Source organism: Pelophylax lessonae (assembly GCF_965119305.1).
Source record: "Pelophylax lessonae genome assembly, chromosome: 4".
Classification (NCBI taxonomy): Eukaryota; Metazoa; Chordata; class Amphibia; order Anura; family Ranidae; genus Pelophylax; species Pelophylax lessonae.
This window is the reverse complement of record NC_138771.1, coordinates 317,604,154-317,622,170: the sequence shown is the minus strand read 5'-3', so window position 1 is coordinate 317,622,170 and position 18,017 is coordinate 317,604,154. Positions and strand designations below refer to the sequence as shown.

Below are 18,017 nucleotides of genomic sequence, written 5' to 3'. Positions count from 1 at the left end.
ACTGCAACACATTCTTTTACAGGTTTCTTCAATGCACTTTCTGCTGAACTATTTGACCGCTCAAGGTCACCTAGTTCCTTTTCTCTATCTGAATTCCACATGGAATGTATCTCAAGATCACGATCAAACTTCTGCCACCCGTCTTTCACCAGTTCCATTTTGGAAACACTCCCTGAAAGGCACTTATTCATTTGCTTCACGTTTTCACCAACAGCCTTAGTTTTCTCCACTAGGTGGCGTTTGCTTTTTTCTCCCAGATTTATATCACTTGCTTTAGTTTTCTCCGCTTTAGTTTTCTCCACTAGGTTTTCAGCCTGAACTGAGAAATCATCACATTTCTTACACAACTCTTTTGTTTGCTGAAGCTCTAATGATACATTTTCCAATGCTTGAAGTTTTTGAAGGAACGGTTTATTCCAAAGGGGTGATTCAAGCCACGTGTCATCACATTTCTGAGGCTCACTCAGGACAGACCCCAAAACACTGATCCTTTTAAAAACTGCATCAGGCACACTATCCCCTCTTTGGGACAGATCCTCTGGTGCCTGGAATTCCTCTTCCAGTTCCTGCAACGGAATCTTCATCTCTTCTACTTGCTGTTCTAAGACTCACTTAGACTCTTCTAGCTCCTGAACGCTTTTCACAACATCATCCTTGGAGCTGACCAATTCTTCCATTTTTGTACGCAGCTGTTTGTTAACACTTTCTAGTTCAGCCTTACACTCTAGAGCTTCCTCCAAAGAGCGAGCCAAGAACAGGGCTTTGCTCTCGTTATCACGCACCTCCGTTTCTGCACGTGCGCGTTCTTCTGCATATTTTGCAGACACAGTCTTCTCTTCACCAAGCATCTGATCAAACTTCTTTTTCACATCTTCAACACATTGTAATGAACCAACGCTTTCTTCCATGCGTTTTTTCATATCCGCTATCTGAGCTTGCAATGTTGCGACTTGCTCTGATAGGTTTTTCTTTGCTTCCGCCTCCTCTTTTAATTGTTCCAGGAAGCCATTTTTCTCATCTTCCATTTGTTTGAGCTTTGTGCTAAAACTCAGCCTTTGACACCTCTCTTCCTGTAAGAGTTCCTGCGTGTCTTGCAGCTGCGTTTCCAAGATAGAAAAATCTTCCGCAATTTCTCTAGAATTGCTGTCTGCTTGAGAAAGCTGATTTGTAACATTGTCCAACTCAACCTGCAGTCGGTTTGCCTTCTTTGACAGCTTAGCACACAATCGGTCACCTTCTGACACCTTGACTTGCGATTCCAGAAGCTGTGCCTCTACTTTTTCCCTCTTATGTTCACAATCTCCTTTTCCCTGCATAAGAGCCTTCACCTCATTGGCTAGTTTCTGGGAATGAGACTGTAATTCTGCCACACAGGCTTCTTTCTCCTTTAACTGCTGCTGGAAACGTTGGGCTTCACCTTTCCAACTTTCACAGTCTGCACGTAATTCATCTACCACATTGCTCAAAGTGGTGAGCTCATACACAGTACTCAGTAATTTAGCCTCTCTTTCACTTTTCTCTTTGTCGCTGAGAGACAATGTCGCTTTCAGAGCAACATTCTGTTCCTGCGACTCCTGCAGGTCTATTTTTGTAGCTCCCAAAGACTGAAGACTTTTTTCCAGCTGATTACGCAACTCCAACATATCAGCCATACTTTGCTTCTGCAAAGTCTGAATTTCACTTTCCTTTTCCATGAGGATGGTATCTTTCTCCATTATAGTCTCTCTGCGTTTTTGCAACTCGACCAAAAGAAGAGCAGTGGATTCTTCCCACTGTAACACATGAGACTTGAGTAGTTCATTCGTTTCCTGCAAGTTTCTATGCTCCATTTTAAGCAATTCCAAGGCTTGTTCCTTTTCTTCCATTTTCCGTTGCAAGGCATCCAACTCAGCCCTGCACACATACTCGGTTTCCTCCAAACCGATGGCCTCCATTGGCTGCTGGCGTCTCTGTTTCCAGCCTGCCATGCTCTCTTGATGAGCCTTTTGTTGAGCTGCAAAGCTCCGCTGAAAATCCGCATTTGCCTGCTGTTGAGCTGCATTTGCCTGCTGTTGAGCTGTATTTGATATAATCAGTTGTTTCAACATCTCCTCCATTTTGAGCTTACTTTTCATCTGAGCACACTGCGTCTCCATAGCAGTTTCATCAGTGTTGCTAGGGACAACAACCTTCCTCTTTAGTATACTCTCTTTAGGCATGGATGGGGCTGGTTCAAATGGTAGCATCCCCTCCATCCATAGAATCCGGTCTCTCATTTCATCTATCTTTGCATTTTTCAGGCGTTTGGATCGCCCCATCTTCAATAACTCCACAAACAAATTTTTCACAGTCCAGCAAAAAAATTTTCAGACCACTGTCTCTTTAACACATGTAGTTGTTCTCTCTCTTGCAAGATCTCTTTTCCTGCGCACACAGTTTGTGCAGTCACTTGCACCAGACACAACAAAGTTCATCAAATAATTTTGAGACCGCTGTCTCTTTAAAACACTTTTTTTTTTTTTTTTTTTCTTTCAGGATCTTCTCTCCTGCACACATAGATTGTGCAATCTCATGCACCAGACAAAGTTCATCAAACATTTGCACTTCCTTGCAGGGATCTCTGCTTATGCCCACTGCATACCTCCACCATATGTAAGGGATTAGCTCGGTGGTAGGCGTGGATGACCCCTTTGGGGGTGCGTTTTCACAGAGAGATAGCCGAGCAGAGGTTGAAAACAATAGTTTGGTTTATTAGGTCAATTTTCTTCATACCAGTGCATGCAGCAAAAACATCAAAATAAAATAAAAGACAAAATAAATCCTTGCCTCTGTGGGCGGCTACCTTCTCACGCTGGAACCTACCTAAGAAGTCTTTCCAACCTACTGTTGGGCCGACACTGCTGATCCTACAGCAGACACTCAAATGTCCATTTGTTTGCTTTTCACACAGCACAAACATTGTCCATTGAACATGTCCCTTTGTTTTCTTTCACACAGCACATGTTCATTTATAACAGGATCCTTTACTCTTCAGATTCTTCACATTGAACACAGTTCATTTAACAGGTCCCTTTACTCTTCACACTCTTCACATGGAACACTTTGTCTTCTCACCTTTGAGACGTCTTCACTCGTGGTTACCCTCCTTAGCTTCACATCGCTGTAGGGGGTCTTCTCCCATGCTCACCAGCTTGTCGGGAGGCACACATCCGACTGTCCCCCTCTCCCAGCCCACACGGCGACAGGAGGCAGCAGTCCTTCTCCCATGCCCACACGGCGTCGGGAGGTACACGTATGTCTGCCTTCCTCTCCCAGCCCACACGGCGACAGGAGGCAGCACTCAATAGATTTTCTCTGGACAAATTATAGAGGCCTTGATCTCCTCATTCTGAACAGCTGAATGGTTTTCAACTTCCTGCTGGCTCTTTTTGCAGCCAACACCCTATAGTATCAGTGAACTTTTCAAAGCAGGTGGGAATGTATCTCCTCTCAGTGACTACATTCCCAGATTTACCTGACTTCCTGTCACAATATATATATATATATATTGCAGCAAGGTGGCTTTCCTGTGCAAAATCACATACTTGTATGTAAATCTGCACTTCCTGGTCTGGGGCGTGCACGCGCGCTGCCATTGACCCGTCCCTGCTGTGATTGGACACAGCGGGAGCCAGTCAGTGGTTCCAGCAGACTCAGTGTCGCCCCCCGGGACCTGTTGATCATTCCCGAGAGAAGCAGAACGGCGGCTTGCCTATGTAAACAAGGAAAATCGCCGTTCTGTGAGAAGGGAAGATAGTGATCCTGTGATTCTGGTAAGCAGGAACACAGATCTCTGCCTCCTCACAATACAAGCACATCCTCCCCAGTTAGTAAGCACTCCCTAGGAACACATTTAACCCTTTGATCACCCCTGATGTTAAACCCTTGCCTGCCAGTGTTATTAGTCCAGTGACAGTGCAAATTTTTAGCACTGATTACTGTATTGGTGGCACTGGTCCCCAAAAAAGGATCAAAAGTATCACTTAGTGTTCGATTTGTCTGCTGCAATGTCGCAGTCCAGCTATAAGTCGCTGTTTACTGCCATTACTAGTAAAAAAATATATATATATACAGTATATATATATATATCCCATAGTTTGTATATGCTAAAACTTTTGAGCAAACCAATCAATATATAATTATTGGGATTTATTTTCTAAAAAGATGTAACAGAATACATTTTGTTGATGTAGAAATTTGAGTTATTATATTTTTTTTTTATTGGATGTGTTTAATAGCAGAAAAATAATAAAAACATTTTTTTTTTGTTTTAAATTGTCTGCCGCTCCCACCCATCCACAGCCCAGCGCTCCAGTGAGTGCTGGAGAGCAGGGTGGAGAGCCAGTAACTGTCACAGTCTTAGAGACAGCAGGGGACAGATGTAGCATCAGATTGATACTTCATCCACCTAGGTGAGTATGTGTGTTTTCTATTAACAAAGGACTTCTCTTTTAACCACTTGCCGACTGTATAACTTAAATACACAGTGGCAAGGTGGCTCTGCTGCGCCAGATCACGTACCTAGTATATGATCTGACACCTGCAGGTTCGGGGCACACATGCATGCCACCAGCAGCCCACTCCTGCTATGATTATGCACAGTGGGAGCTTATGTTCGGGCACCGACTGATCATCCAGCACAGTGGCAGAACGGTGGTCTGCCTAAGTAAACAAGGCAGATTATCACATACCTGGTGCTGGAGGCCACAATGAAGAGAAGGCTTTCCTTGCGGCTAAGTTCCAGACCCCCCCCCCCCCCCGAGGGTGAAAACAGGAGAGATCAGGCCCAAAGTAGCACGGGTCGCCTGCTGAACTGTGTGCAGGAGGTTCCAGAGTACAGCTGGTGTCCTGGCGTAGAATCAGCAGACAGGTGGCGCCCGTGAGGTGTTGCAGGAATCTGCAGGACTTATCTCAGGATAATGCTGAGACTGGAGCGTGGTCAGAAGGTAGCCTAGGTCAGGAGCCAGGTGGGTATCAGAGCAGATGTGGTCAGGTGTATAGCTGAGGTCGAACAAAGGAAGCAAGCATGAGACAGGTCAGGGACAAGCTGGGTCGGTAACAGAAGATACAGGAACAGGAATATCAGGGAGATAACGCACTGGAGGAGCCAAAGATCAACCAGTAACTGTAATCACTGACAGGCTTCCTTATAAAGGAAAGTGCTGGTAGAGATGCTGGGTCCTAGAGTCCTTCTCCTGCTGAAGTGCTGGTAGAGATGCTGGGTCCTGGAGCCCTTCTCTTGCCATTGGTGCCCTGAAACAGATCGCCATTCTGTCAGTAGGGAAGGCATGGATCCTGTGTTCCTGCAAAGCAGGGACATGGATCCATGCCTTACCCTAGTAAAAGCACCTCCTAAACTGTAAAAAAACATTGTCTAGGCACACAGTTAACCCTTTGATCGCCCCTTGATTTTTAACCCCTTCCCAGCCAGTGTCATAAGTACAGTGACAGTGCATATTGTTAGCACTGATCACTGTATCAGTGCCACTGGTCCCCAAAAAGTGCCAAAAGTGGCAGTTAGTGTCTGACTGTCCACCGCAATATTGCAGTGCCGCTATAAGTCACTGAACACCGCCATTACTAGTAAAAATAAATAAATGAATAAAAATATCCCATAATTTCTAGACGCTATAACTTTTGCACAAACCAATCAATATACCCTTATTAGAAATGTTTTTACCAAAAATATGCAGCAGAATACATATTGGCCTAAATTGGTTGGATATGTTTTATAGCAAAAAGTAAAAAATATTGTTTTTTTTTTTCAAAAGTGTTTTTTTTGTTTATAAAAACCGCAGAGGTGATCAAATACCACTGAAAGAAAGCTCTATTTGTGGGAAAAAAGGACATAAATTTAATTTTGATACGGCGTCGCATGACAAACGCAATTGTCAGTTAAATTAACGCAGTACCGCATCACAAAAAATGACCTGGTCAGGAAGCGGGGTAAATCTTTCGGAGGTAAAGTGGTTAAGATGAAATAGAAAGTTAGTGTGAGTAATAGTGAGACAGAAATAGAAAGTTTGTGTTTGTAGTAGTAAGACAGAAATAGTAAGTTTATGCAAGTAAGTAGAAGTTAGAAAGCAATAGAAAGTCTGTGCACTTAAAAGAGATATATGGGTATATGGGTTTAAAAATAAAAATTATACTGACCTAAGTTGATTGATGTTGCATATGTCCCCTGCAGCTTCTAAGACTGAGAACTGAGTGATCAAAGACCACTGATTGCTCAGTTCTCAGTCTTCAGTGAGCAGAGAGCCGATGACTGTCAGTCACCAGCTCTGTGCTCTGCCCCCCAGCACTCACTGGATCTCTGGGCTGTGCAGAGGGTGGGAGCGACTGATTCAGTCTCCCTGCGTCTCAATGAGGAGCTAAGCCAGCTGCCTGTCGAGGCATCTGGGTGGATCCTGACTTTAAAGTCAAGATCTTTCCTGAGCCTGGACCGTCTGAGTGATGTCAGTTGATAGCAGGCTTTAGCCTACTGTCGGTTGAAAACGGGTCACAGGACTGCATTTTGTTAGTTTTGACTATATTTCTCATTTAAATAGTAATAAAACAAATAGTCAGTTTATATAGGTAAGACAAATATAGGTAGTGTGTAAGCAAGTATTGCTAATCTTCACCTTGCATGCTAAGAACAGTTTTGCACAGGAACATTTAAAGTGGCAGCTCAGGCAAAACCCAACTAAGGCTAAGCCTACTCCCACCCCCTTTCTATGGCTATTCTATCTAACGCCTATCTAACGCTGGAGACCGGACTGGAGTAGCTTCTGAATAGGTAAGTATACAGATCTCTTTTTAGACAGGGTTAGATAGAAAAGCCTTAGAATTGGGGTGGGAAAAGGTTTAATTATGTCAATGCTGTGTAAAATGTTTCCACACAGATCCATTTTATATATTTATCTTGATAAACCAAACTCAGTATGGGTCAACCTAAAGCCTGGTACACACTGTGAGTTTTTTGTTCCATTCTCCCCCGCTTATCTGTTGTGTTCTGACAGGGTAATGCCCCCCCCCCCCCCACCCCACCAGAACACTCTGGTCAGCGCTCTCAGCCAATGGCTGATTGGGAGTCAGTTGGATAATGGTTTTCCAGTATGCATGTCTGACAGAAGCTAGCCAAACGGCCAGCTTCTGTCTGACCGGCTGGCACACACACGGGCCGCGTGTCGGCTGGTTTTTATTGAACCGGCCGATGTCGCCCGGCATTTGGCCAGTGTGTTTGGGGTTTAAGAATGCCAAAATGAAGAAGGTTGTACTTTTATGATCAAGCTATTCCATATGACAATATATAGGGCCAGCAGAAGATTTTTTTCCCCTAGGACAATGCTGTACAAAGGGAAATCAAGTTAAACAAAATGTAATTCCTTGGCTGAGAGACTTGTGCTCTACCTTCATTCTCTCATACACTTGAATCAGGTAGGCTTCATGTCACACCGGGAAGATAAGCTGGGATTATTGTATATATATATAAAGATGGCATAAATATGGATATATATATATATATATAGACGAACTGGATTGTGGGGCATGTAGTCTGGAGGAGAGTGTAAACTGTGATATGGATGGCAGATGGGACTATACTCCAAGGGAGCTTTGGGACCCGCGGAGGATCATGGGGGAGAGTATATACAGTGGGTACGGAAAGTATTCAGACCCCCTTAAATTTTTCACTCTTTGTTATATTGCAGCCATTTGCTAAAATCATTTAAGTTCATTCTTCTTCCTCTTGAATGTACACATAGCACCCCATACTGACAGAAAAACACAGAATTGTTGACATTGTTACAGATTTATTAAAAAAGAAAAACTGAAATATCACATGGTCCTAAGTATTCAGACCCTTTGCTCAGTATTTAGTAGAACCCCCCTTTTGATCTAATACAGCCAGGAGTCTTTTTGGGAAAGATGCAACAAGTCTTTCACACCTGGATTTGGGGATCCTCTGCCATTCCTCCTTGCAGATCCTCTCCAGTTCTGTCAGGTTGGATGGTAAACGTTGGTGGACAGCCATTTTTAGGTCTCTCCAGAGATGCTCAATTGGGTTTAAGTCAGGGCTCTGGCTGGGCCATTCAAGAACAGTCACGGAGTTGTTGTGAAGCCACTCCTTCGTTATTTTAGCTGTGTGCTTAGGGTCATTGTCTTGTTGGAAGGTAAACCTTCGGCCCAGTCTGAGGTCCAGAGCACTCTGGAGAAGGTTTTTGTCCAGGATATCCCTGTACTTGGCCGCATTCATCTTTCCCTCGGTTGCAGGGTCGTCCTGTCCCTGCAGCTGAAAAACACCCCCACAGCATGATGCTGCCACCACCATGCTTCACTGTTGGGACTGTATTGGACAGGTGATGAGCAGTGCCTGGTTTTCTCCACACATACCGCTTAGAATTAAGGCCAAAAAGTTCTATTTTGGTCTCATCAGACCAGAGAATCTTATTTCTCACCATCTTGGAGTCCTTCATGTGTCTTACACTGAGGAGAGGCTTCCGTCGGGCCACTCTGCCATAAAGCCCCGACTGGTGGAGGGCTGCAGTGATGGTTGACTTTCTACAACTTTCTCCCATCTCCTGACTGCATCTCTGGAGCTCAGCCACAGTGATCTTTGGGTTCTTCTTTACCTCTCTCACCAAGGCTCTTCTCCCCCGATAGCTCAGTTTGCCCGGACGGCCAGCTCTAGGAAGGGTTCTGGTCATCCCAAACGTCTTCCATTTGAGGATTATGGAGGCCACTGTGCTCTTAGGAACCTTAAGTGCAGCAGAAATCTTTTTGTAACCTTGGCCAGATCTGTGTCTTGCCACAATTCTGTCTCTGAGCTCTTCAGGCAGTTCCTTTGACCTCATGATTCTCATTTGCTCTGACATGCATTGTGATCTGGAAGGTCTTATATAGACAGGTGTGTGGCTTTCCTAATCAAGTCCAATCAGTATAATCAAACACAGCTGGACTCAAATGAAGGTGTAGAACCATCTCAAGGATGATCAGAAGAAATGGAAAGCACCTGAGTTAAATATATGAGTGTCACAGCAAAGGGTCTGAATACTTAGGACCATGTGATATTTCAGTTTTTCTTTTTTAATAAATCTGCAACAATGTCAACAATTCTGTGTTTTTCCGTCAATATGGGGAGCTGTGTGTACATTCATGAGGAAGAAGAATGAACTTAAATGATTTTAGCAAATGGCTGCAATATAACAAAGAGTGAAAAATTGAAGGGGGTCTGAATACTTTCCATACCCACTGTACTTGGGGTGGGGCCGAGTGTGCGCACTCTTGCTTCTGGGATTCATGGAGGAGAGACCTGAGAGGAAGAGCTGCTGAAGGACTGTTGGAGACAGAGGCCTGGGAGTGCGGCCTAGAGCGAGGGGCGCCCCTCCTCAGTGGAGTGGATGTCGGCGGTCACCGGGGAGTGATGGATCCAGAGAACTGAGAGGAGAGTGGGTGGCGCTGTACTAATGGTCTGAGACAGTGAAAGATGAGAGTCTTCCTGTGATGCAGCATCAGGAGGAGAGGCTCTATATGTGGATGAGAGGGTCACATGTGGAAACTGTGGCTACATAAGAGTGCCTGGTGACACCTGTAACCACAAGTATACCTTTGCATACAGAATACACTGACAGCAGTTAGGGTTTCACAAACATCTTTATCCCTGGATTACAAATATCGCACAGAAGTGTGATAAAGAGCTCCAACTGCCGGCAAAGAATTTGGAAGGCCTTGCTAGAGTAGAGACTACACTTTCCATATTTCTTGAAGGGGGCTACCTGATATAGGATACAATCTTATTAATCTGCTTTAGGTTATTGGCTTGAGTTTAAAGGGACAGAGTACAACTTGGGGTTGTTACACTTGGATTATAGTTATTGCAGCTACAACTGATGATCATTATTGTCACTCTCATTTATTTCATATACTGTTTGTGAATTAAGCATTTACCTGGGTGTCAATATTCTAGGCTCCACCTCTATTATTGGGCTTTAGAGGAGTAACACCACAGCAACGGTTATTTAAGTATTTTTAATATTTCTTATGCAGTTATTTGCAACGGTTATATAAGTATTTTTGATATTTCTTATGCAGTTATTTGCTTTACTCATTTCATTCCAGTAAACATATAAACTGGTTTCTGTTGTGTTGAGTGTATTCTTACCAGAACTATACAGAAAATGACTGAACCTATAGTGCCTAGCGGGTTGGATGTTTCCCAGGGTCCAGGTAGTGCAGAGGATATACCGCTAACCAGCAGCCCAAAAGGGGGTTGTGCTACATAAAGATAACACTACAAGAGTACTAAATACTGTACAATCCATCCAGCCTATATGAGGAAATCCTTTACAAGCCTATTATCTGTTGATGCCAAAAGGGCTTTTGACAGAGTAAATTGGTTGTTCAAGTGGTTGTAAACTCACTTTAATTACTTTTACCTATAGGTAAGCCTATATTAAGGCTTACCTATAGGTGCTGTAAATATTTTCTAAACTTGCACCTTTTAGGAGATATTTACAGTGCATGCAGCCAATGACGTCATCGGCGCATGCGCTCTGAAGAAACGGCCGCCCGTGCCGTTTCTTCAGAGCCCTGTGCTGTGACTGGATGCTCCCGTGCGCATGCGGCTCCGGCCAGTAATACAGCCAGGGTCCGCAGACCCGGAAGAAGACGGGTGAAGATGGATGCGCCCGGCAGCAGGGACAATGCAGGCTTCGATGCAGGTAAGTGTCACATAATGTGCTAGTATGCGATGCATTCTAGCACATTATGCATTTACTTTGCAGGGGGAAAAAAAAGAAAACAATTTTTAAGAGTTTACTTCCTCTTTAATGAAGCAAATCATTGAATACTTTGGTCTAGGTAAGTGCATATTCTGTTGACTAGAATCTATTGCTGTCCCTCTGCTGTAGTTAGATTTAATGAAACTTCTTCAGATTGCCTTGGGCCCATTTTCCCCTTTAATTCTTATCCTCTCACTAGAACCTTTACTGTGTGCCATGTGTGTAAACCTGAACATTTAGGGATTGCCTACAAATCATAAGGTTGTGGGTTTCACAGAGAATCTCCTTTTCTCTATCACGCATCCTGAAATGTCCCACCAAACCTAAGGAGACCTTAGAAGATTATGGCAACCTTTCCAATTACAAAATAAATCTAGGAAAGTCAGAAGTCCTTAATATCAATATTCTTCCTGGGCTCCTTCATACTCTAGAACAAAGCTTTGCATTTCTGTGGACTGCCAACTACATGAAATACTTAGGAGTTAAAATCACCATCTCAGTGGACAAAATATTCATACTGAACTTTCCACCCTTTCTTGTGACAAATTAGAAAGACTGGAAAAGGGACACATTTTCTTATTTTGGGAGAAATGGAATTCAAAAACTGAATGTCCATCTGTGCCTTCTTTATTTACTACAGACCCAGCCAATCAAAATTCTGAGTTCTTTTCTTAAACAAATCCAGTCAGTTTCAAAACATCCTCTGGGCCAATAAGCAACATTGGGTATTCGCTAGAAACCTCGCCAAACATAAATTACAGGGAGGCATTGGCTTTACCAATCTTGTCTTGTTCCCCTTGAAATCCCCCCCCCCCGTACCTCTTTTTTATTTACTATTAATTTATTTATTTTTTTTTTTTTTTTTTTTTACTATTTATTGGTTCTGGGAATTATATCCTCCTTAGAGCGGTATTAAACCCAAAACCAAAAAATGTATATATTGCAGCTTACTAATCATAAAATATGGTGACTTTATTTTTGATTTTGATTTTTTTAAGCTTTTCCCCCTTCGGTTTTTACCAGGTGGTTTGGCCAGGATCACACCTTCTTATTAGAGTGACCCTGGATGAAGGATCACAGAGAGCAGGGCAGACAGCAGCATTGTCAGTCTGGAGGGAGTGTTGTATGTACTAGCAGATTTAGATACACTAACATATTGAAGCCTGCATACCTCCCAACCGTAACTGATTCGCTGGGACCGTTCTGGAAGATGATGTATGTCCCAGAGTCCCGGCGAATCAGGTCTAAGTCCCGGAATGGATCCCAGGGCATGGGGTGTCTGGGTCCCGCGCACCACAAGGAAAGGTATCTACAACAACTGGCATCTCTCCGCCACCTACCTCTGACACAGAACCCGCCCCCCCCCTCCTCCTCTTCCTACTGTAATGTTTCCTGGAGGTGGCACACCACTCTGGGCAGCACTGATCTGAGGTCTGCAGGGATGTAGATAAGGGTGGAGGGTTAGGGGAGATCTAAACATCCCCCCCCCCCCCCAGAGGGTCCTGCCCAAGGTTGGCAAAAAAAGTGGCTTTGCTCCTGTATAAAATTGCCCGGACTGCAGCAGGTGCCAGTGCAAATGTCCCCCTTCTGATTAGATCACACTGCACATGTGCAGCCTCTAAACCAGCCAATGTTAAATTGTCTGAACTCGGGCACCTGTGATGTTGGAGCCAGCATGTAGTTTGCACAGCGTGGATGAATTATTCAAAGTGTCCTCTTGCCTACCATGACACTGCTGCTGATATGTTTCCTGTCATCATGGAGGAGATGCTGCTTCAGTGCTTCTTCTGGGACTAGGAGACATGCAGGGAAGACGAGCTGCACAGGTACATGCTATTTTTTTTAGCAAGGCATAGCACTGTTTTTATTGGATGGGGGCTTGTACATCAAAGGAGAAGTACAGGGAAAGCTAATTTGGCTGTACTTCTCCTATGGCTCATAGGAGTGCAGTTCGTTCTGCACTCCTGTGACCCCTTTTTTAGCAGACAGTTTTCCACTGTTTGCTGAATCACAGAGCTGTTCCAAGGATCCCCCCAGGAGCCTGGACCGTTAGCTGGTCCAGCCTCTCAGCAGACCGCTAAGATGCTGAATCAGCCGCTTCCATCCCCTCCACAGCCCAGGGCTCCAGCGGTGGGGCAAAGCAGAGAGCTGCTGACTGACAGTCACCAGCTCTCTGCTCAGGGAGTCGCGAGAACCAAGCGATCAGCAGTCTTTGATCGCTCAGTTCTCAGTCTTAGAGCCGGTGCGGGAACCAATGCTGCATCCACCTAGGTAAGTATGGTTATAAAGTGCAAACACTAAAAAGTAAAGCATTTACACATAAATTTAATTGTGTTCCGATAGTAGAATGGGGTTTCCCATGTCGGAACAAGATTAAGTCAGACTGAGAGCTGTTCAACCATTCATATTAAGCTTTGTATTTTATAAATGAATACAAGGCTTTCTCTGATTGCCTGAGGTGGAGAGCGGGACGTCATTCATAAAATACAAAGCTTCTAGTGAATGGTTGAGCAGCTCTCAGTCCAACTGATTTTCTGGATGTTTTGGTGCATTGAGTTAGCTCTAAAAAAAAGCCTTAGGGTCCATTTACATATTGGCATTCTGTGTTGTATTATACACTCCTGGACTGTGCTCTATATGTCATGTACTCCTAAATCCAGCACTGGCTACAGCCCTCTGTGCGGTACATACTCCTGATCCTTGAACACATTGCATTACACATCCTGAAACCCTGCAGCCTGCGTTATGTATCCTAAACCCAACCCCTGTGCTCTGCTTTACACACTCCTGCACTATATACACAATACTGTACATTATATATATCTCATCGAACTATTTGTCTCAACAGTTACTGGTTGCTTTGCTGTCCCTGATTTTAATGACATTTTTCTTTAAGGTAGACACAGGCAAAGCAATCAAAGCATATTTTATAGGTACCAGGAAGCCCAAGTTTTGTTTAACCACATCCTGTAAGCCCCTCCCACTGTTAAGAGTTTGGCCACGCCCCAGCGTGACACAGTTTTTTTCCTTCCTCCAGTGTCCCTCATTATGAAGATCATTATGAAGATCAAAAGTTGGGAGATGTGTTTCTGTAGTGTATCATACTGTTCTCTTGTGTTGCAATTTGTGGTTTTCATATTTCCTACTCACAAAAATCGAATAAAAAGAAGGTTAAAAAATATTCCCAAGTCTTTCTTATACAATTCTGGATACTCAGTTGCTGAGGGTGCAGAAAGTCAATACATTTAAGGAATACTGTCTTCTGGATGTATAAAACATGTATTTTGTTATCAAGTGTAGAAAAATGTCATAGATACAGCAAGCAATAAATAAACTAGCTGAAAGTTGTTGTTAGGATTTATTTAGAATGACTTTTAGTATTTTAAATTTAATTAGGCTAATGCTGATAGAACATTTCATTAGGTCATGCTTTTTGTGGAGCAGAAGGAAGTCATAAATTTCTAGTAGCACCCTATCTTTGTTTGCATCTAAAAACAATATACTGTACATATGTATAAAATATACACTATATATAAATGCATATTTCTCCTTAGGCCTGCAGGAAAACCTGCGCTCAGACCAAAATGATCAAAAACTGTGGGTGCAGAATGTGGGAGTTCCCAGTACCCCCTGGGACTGATGTACCTATATGTAATATCAGCGAACCACCTGTCAGTAAGTACACATTCCCGAAATCTATGAGCAGCACATGATACAAGTAGACAGAACCTACACCTGGTTGCATCCAATTTTCTCAGTTGAGATTGCTGATATTTAAGTTAACTTGCCACACAGGTATATTGTGTTATGAGTAAGCGCAATCTGCTTGAAACGCGTTACCATTTGTGTTGTCATCTCATGTCTTGGGCTTGTGTGTACATCTTATCTGGATTTTACCCAATATAGCTTGCATTTATCTGAGGACTGGAGTGCAGTCAACCCCTTCTTTACATGTACTAGCACCTGATACTTAACTCACTCTCCAATAATCTGTTCTGCTTTCTCTTATTAGATCACTGTGTGGAAATGTATGAATATAAACTATCCCACGATCAGCTGAAATGCCACTGTCCTCTTCAGTGTCAGTGAGTATCAACAAAGCACTCATAATTATATAATTTGGAGGCATTGAGGATTACTTAAAAAAACATTATGCTAGGGTATTTTCAGCAAGTGCCCATATTCAGATATCATGGTAATGCTTAGATAAAAGTCATTTTGATTTGACACTCCCATTGTGCTACCTTTGGGCTGCAATGTACAGATTTGTAAATGCTACTTATAATGGCTAGTCAGAGTACCTGCTGAGATGAAAGATGAACACCAAGCAAACAGCTAAATACACACAATAAATATATATAGGCAGTGGCGTAGCTACAGGAGTCGCAATGGTGACCTCCACCCCTGCTCCGAGACGCCTGCGTGGCTGGTAGAGAAAGGCTGTCAGACCAAATCCCCACAGTGCATTGCCACTGGGAGCTCCATCAGACAGTGAACACACTTAGCAAAGTGAAAGCAATGGCGGGAGAAGTGTCTTACTCTGCTGATTTTTTGAAAGACTGCATGGCTGTATATATATAAATATGTATATATGTATATATATATATATATACAGTATATACACAGTATATGTGCTGTATCTATCTATCTGTGGGTATTTACTGTGTATATATATATATATATATATATATATATATATATATATATATATATACACAGTGCCTTGCGAAAGTATTCGGCCCCCTTGAACTTTGTGACCTTTTGCCACATTTCAGGCTTCAAACATAAAGATATAAAACTGTATTTTTTGGTGAAGAATCACCAACAAGTGGGACACAATCATTAAGTGGAACAAAATTTATTGGATATTTCAAACTTTGTTAACAAATAAAGAACTGAAAAATTGGGCATGCAAAATTATTCAGCCCCCTTAAGTTAATACTTTGTAGCGCCACCTTTTGCTGCGATTACAGCTATCAGTTGCTTGGGGTATGTCTCTATCAGTTTTGCACATCGAGAGACTGAAATTTTTGCCCATTCCTCCTTGCAAAACAGCTCAAGCTCAGTGAGGTTGGATGGAGAGCGTTTGTGAACAGCAGTTTTCAGTTCTTTCCGCAGATTCTCGATTGGATTCAGGTCTGGACTTTGGCCATTCTAACACCTGGATATGTTTATTTGTGAAGCATTCCATTGTAGATTTTGCTTTATGTTTTGGATCATTGTCTTGTTGGAAGACAAATCTCCGTCCCAGTCTCAGGTCTTTGCAGACTCCATCAGGTTTTCTTCCAGAATGGTCCTGTATTTGGCTCCATCCATCTTCCCATCAATTTTAACCATTTTCCCTGCCCCTGCTGAAGAAAAGCAGGCCCAAACCATGATGCTGCCACCACCATGTTTGACAGTGGGGATGGTGTGTTCAGGGTGATGAGCTGTGTTGCTTTTACGCCAAACATAACGTTTTGCATTGTTGCCAAAAAGTTTGATTATGGTTTCATCTGACCAGAGCACCTTCTTCCACATGTTTGATGTGTCTCCCAGGTGGCTTGTGGCAAACTTTAAACGACACTTTTTATGGATATCTTTAAGAAATGGCTTTCTTCTTGCCACTCTTCCATAAAGGCCAGATTTGTGCAGTATACAACTGATTGTTGTCCTATGGACAGAGTCTCCCACCTCAGCTGTAGATCTCTGCAGTTCATCCAGAGTGATCATGGGCCTCTTGGCTGCATCTCTGATCAGTCTTCTCCTTGTATGAGCTGAAAGTTTAGAGGGACGGCCAGGTCTTTGTAGATTTGCAGTGGTCTGATACTCCTTCCATTTCAATATTATCACTTGCACAGTGCTACTTGGGATGTTTAAAGCTTGGGAAATCTTTTTGTATCCAAATACGGCTTTAAACTTATCCACAACAGTATCTCGGACCTGGCTTGTGTGTTCTTTGTTCTTCATGATGCTCTCTGTGCTTTAAACAGACCTCTGAGACTATCACAGTGCAGGTGTATTTATACAGACAATAGATTACACACAGGTGGATTCTATTTATCATTAGTCATTTAGGTCAACATTGGATCATTCAGAGATCCTCACTGAACTTCTGGAGAGAGTTTGCTGCACTGAAAGTAAAGGGGCTGAATAATTTTGCACGCCCAATTTTTCAGTTTTTTATTTCTTACCAAAGTTTGAAATATCCAATAAATTTCGTTCCACTTCATGATTGTGTCCCACTTGTTGTTGATTCTTCACAAAAAATTACAGTTTTATATCTTTATGTTTAAAGCCTGAAATGTGGCAAAGGGTCGCAAAGTTCAAGGGGGCCAAATACTTTCGCAAGGCACTGTGTGTATATATATATATATATATATATATATACAGTATATATATATATATATATATATATATATACTATGCTATATTGTCAAAAGTATTGGGACACCTACCTTTACATGCACATGAACTTTAATGGTATCCCAGTCCGACTTCTGTGTTTACAAGTGACAGCTTGTCCCCCGCCAGCTCCTGCAGATCTTACCCCCATGAACAGCTCCCACTGACTGCAGGAAGGGGACAAAGGAGATGCAGGTGCCTGGGGAGCACTGCAATTTCCCTGCAATTGAGAGAGGCGGAAACCACCTACAGTGTAAGAAGACATACTAGAGTTGGCTGGGTGCTTACAGCAGCAAAAGTAGTAAGACATGTGGACAATGGTAAAGCTTTGAAGAAGGGAGGGAGGGGGAGATTGAGGCAGTGGAGGGGGGATTGCATGGAGAGGTAAAAGCCCAAGAGGGGCAAAAGTGAGATACGGATTTGGGGATGCAGAGGAAAGTGGCTGTGGAAGACGGCTGAACTCTGCACTCTGTATGTAGCGCACCCCCAAACTCTGGACTCTGTGTACCCCCCCCCCAGCTCTGCACTATGTTTGTACTGCACCCCTGAAATCTGAACTCTGTGTACCCCCCCTTCTGAACTCTGCACTCTGTACGTAATGCACTCCTGTTATTTAATGCCCCTTTAGACCCTCCCATTGTTAGTGAAATTTAGACTGTACGCACTATTTGATGAGGTTTGGAGGGTGTGTGTGAGGGGTGGAGGGGGTTTTGGGCGGTGTGGTTGTGTTCCTTTTTCTGAGAAAAAAAGACCTAGGATAGAGTTCTTGGATGTATCACTAGAGGGATCACCAGCAGGTATAGAAGGTCATCGTTCCCTTATACACTGTAGATTTGCAGTTAGACCTCATTTTGA

The 18,017-nt window shown here is 43.2% G+C and overlaps 1 protein-coding gene across 1 annotated transcript in view; it reads left to right on the top strand.

The window, feature by feature from the left end:
* The window catches only part of LOC309555144 (epithelial sodium channel subunit alpha-like), a gene marked incomplete at its 5' end in the record, with an annotated part of 69,203 nt that overhangs the window by 28,828 nt on the left and 22,358 nt on the right, over positions 1–18,017 (top strand). The window contains 2 exons of the mRNA XM_082256983.1: positions 14,333–14,453; positions 14,791–14,863. Coding sequence (XP_082113109.1) covers positions 14,333–14,453; positions 14,791–14,863 — 194 coding nt within the window. The remainder of the gene's footprint in view (positions 1–14,332; positions 14,454–14,790; positions 14,864–18,017) is intronic.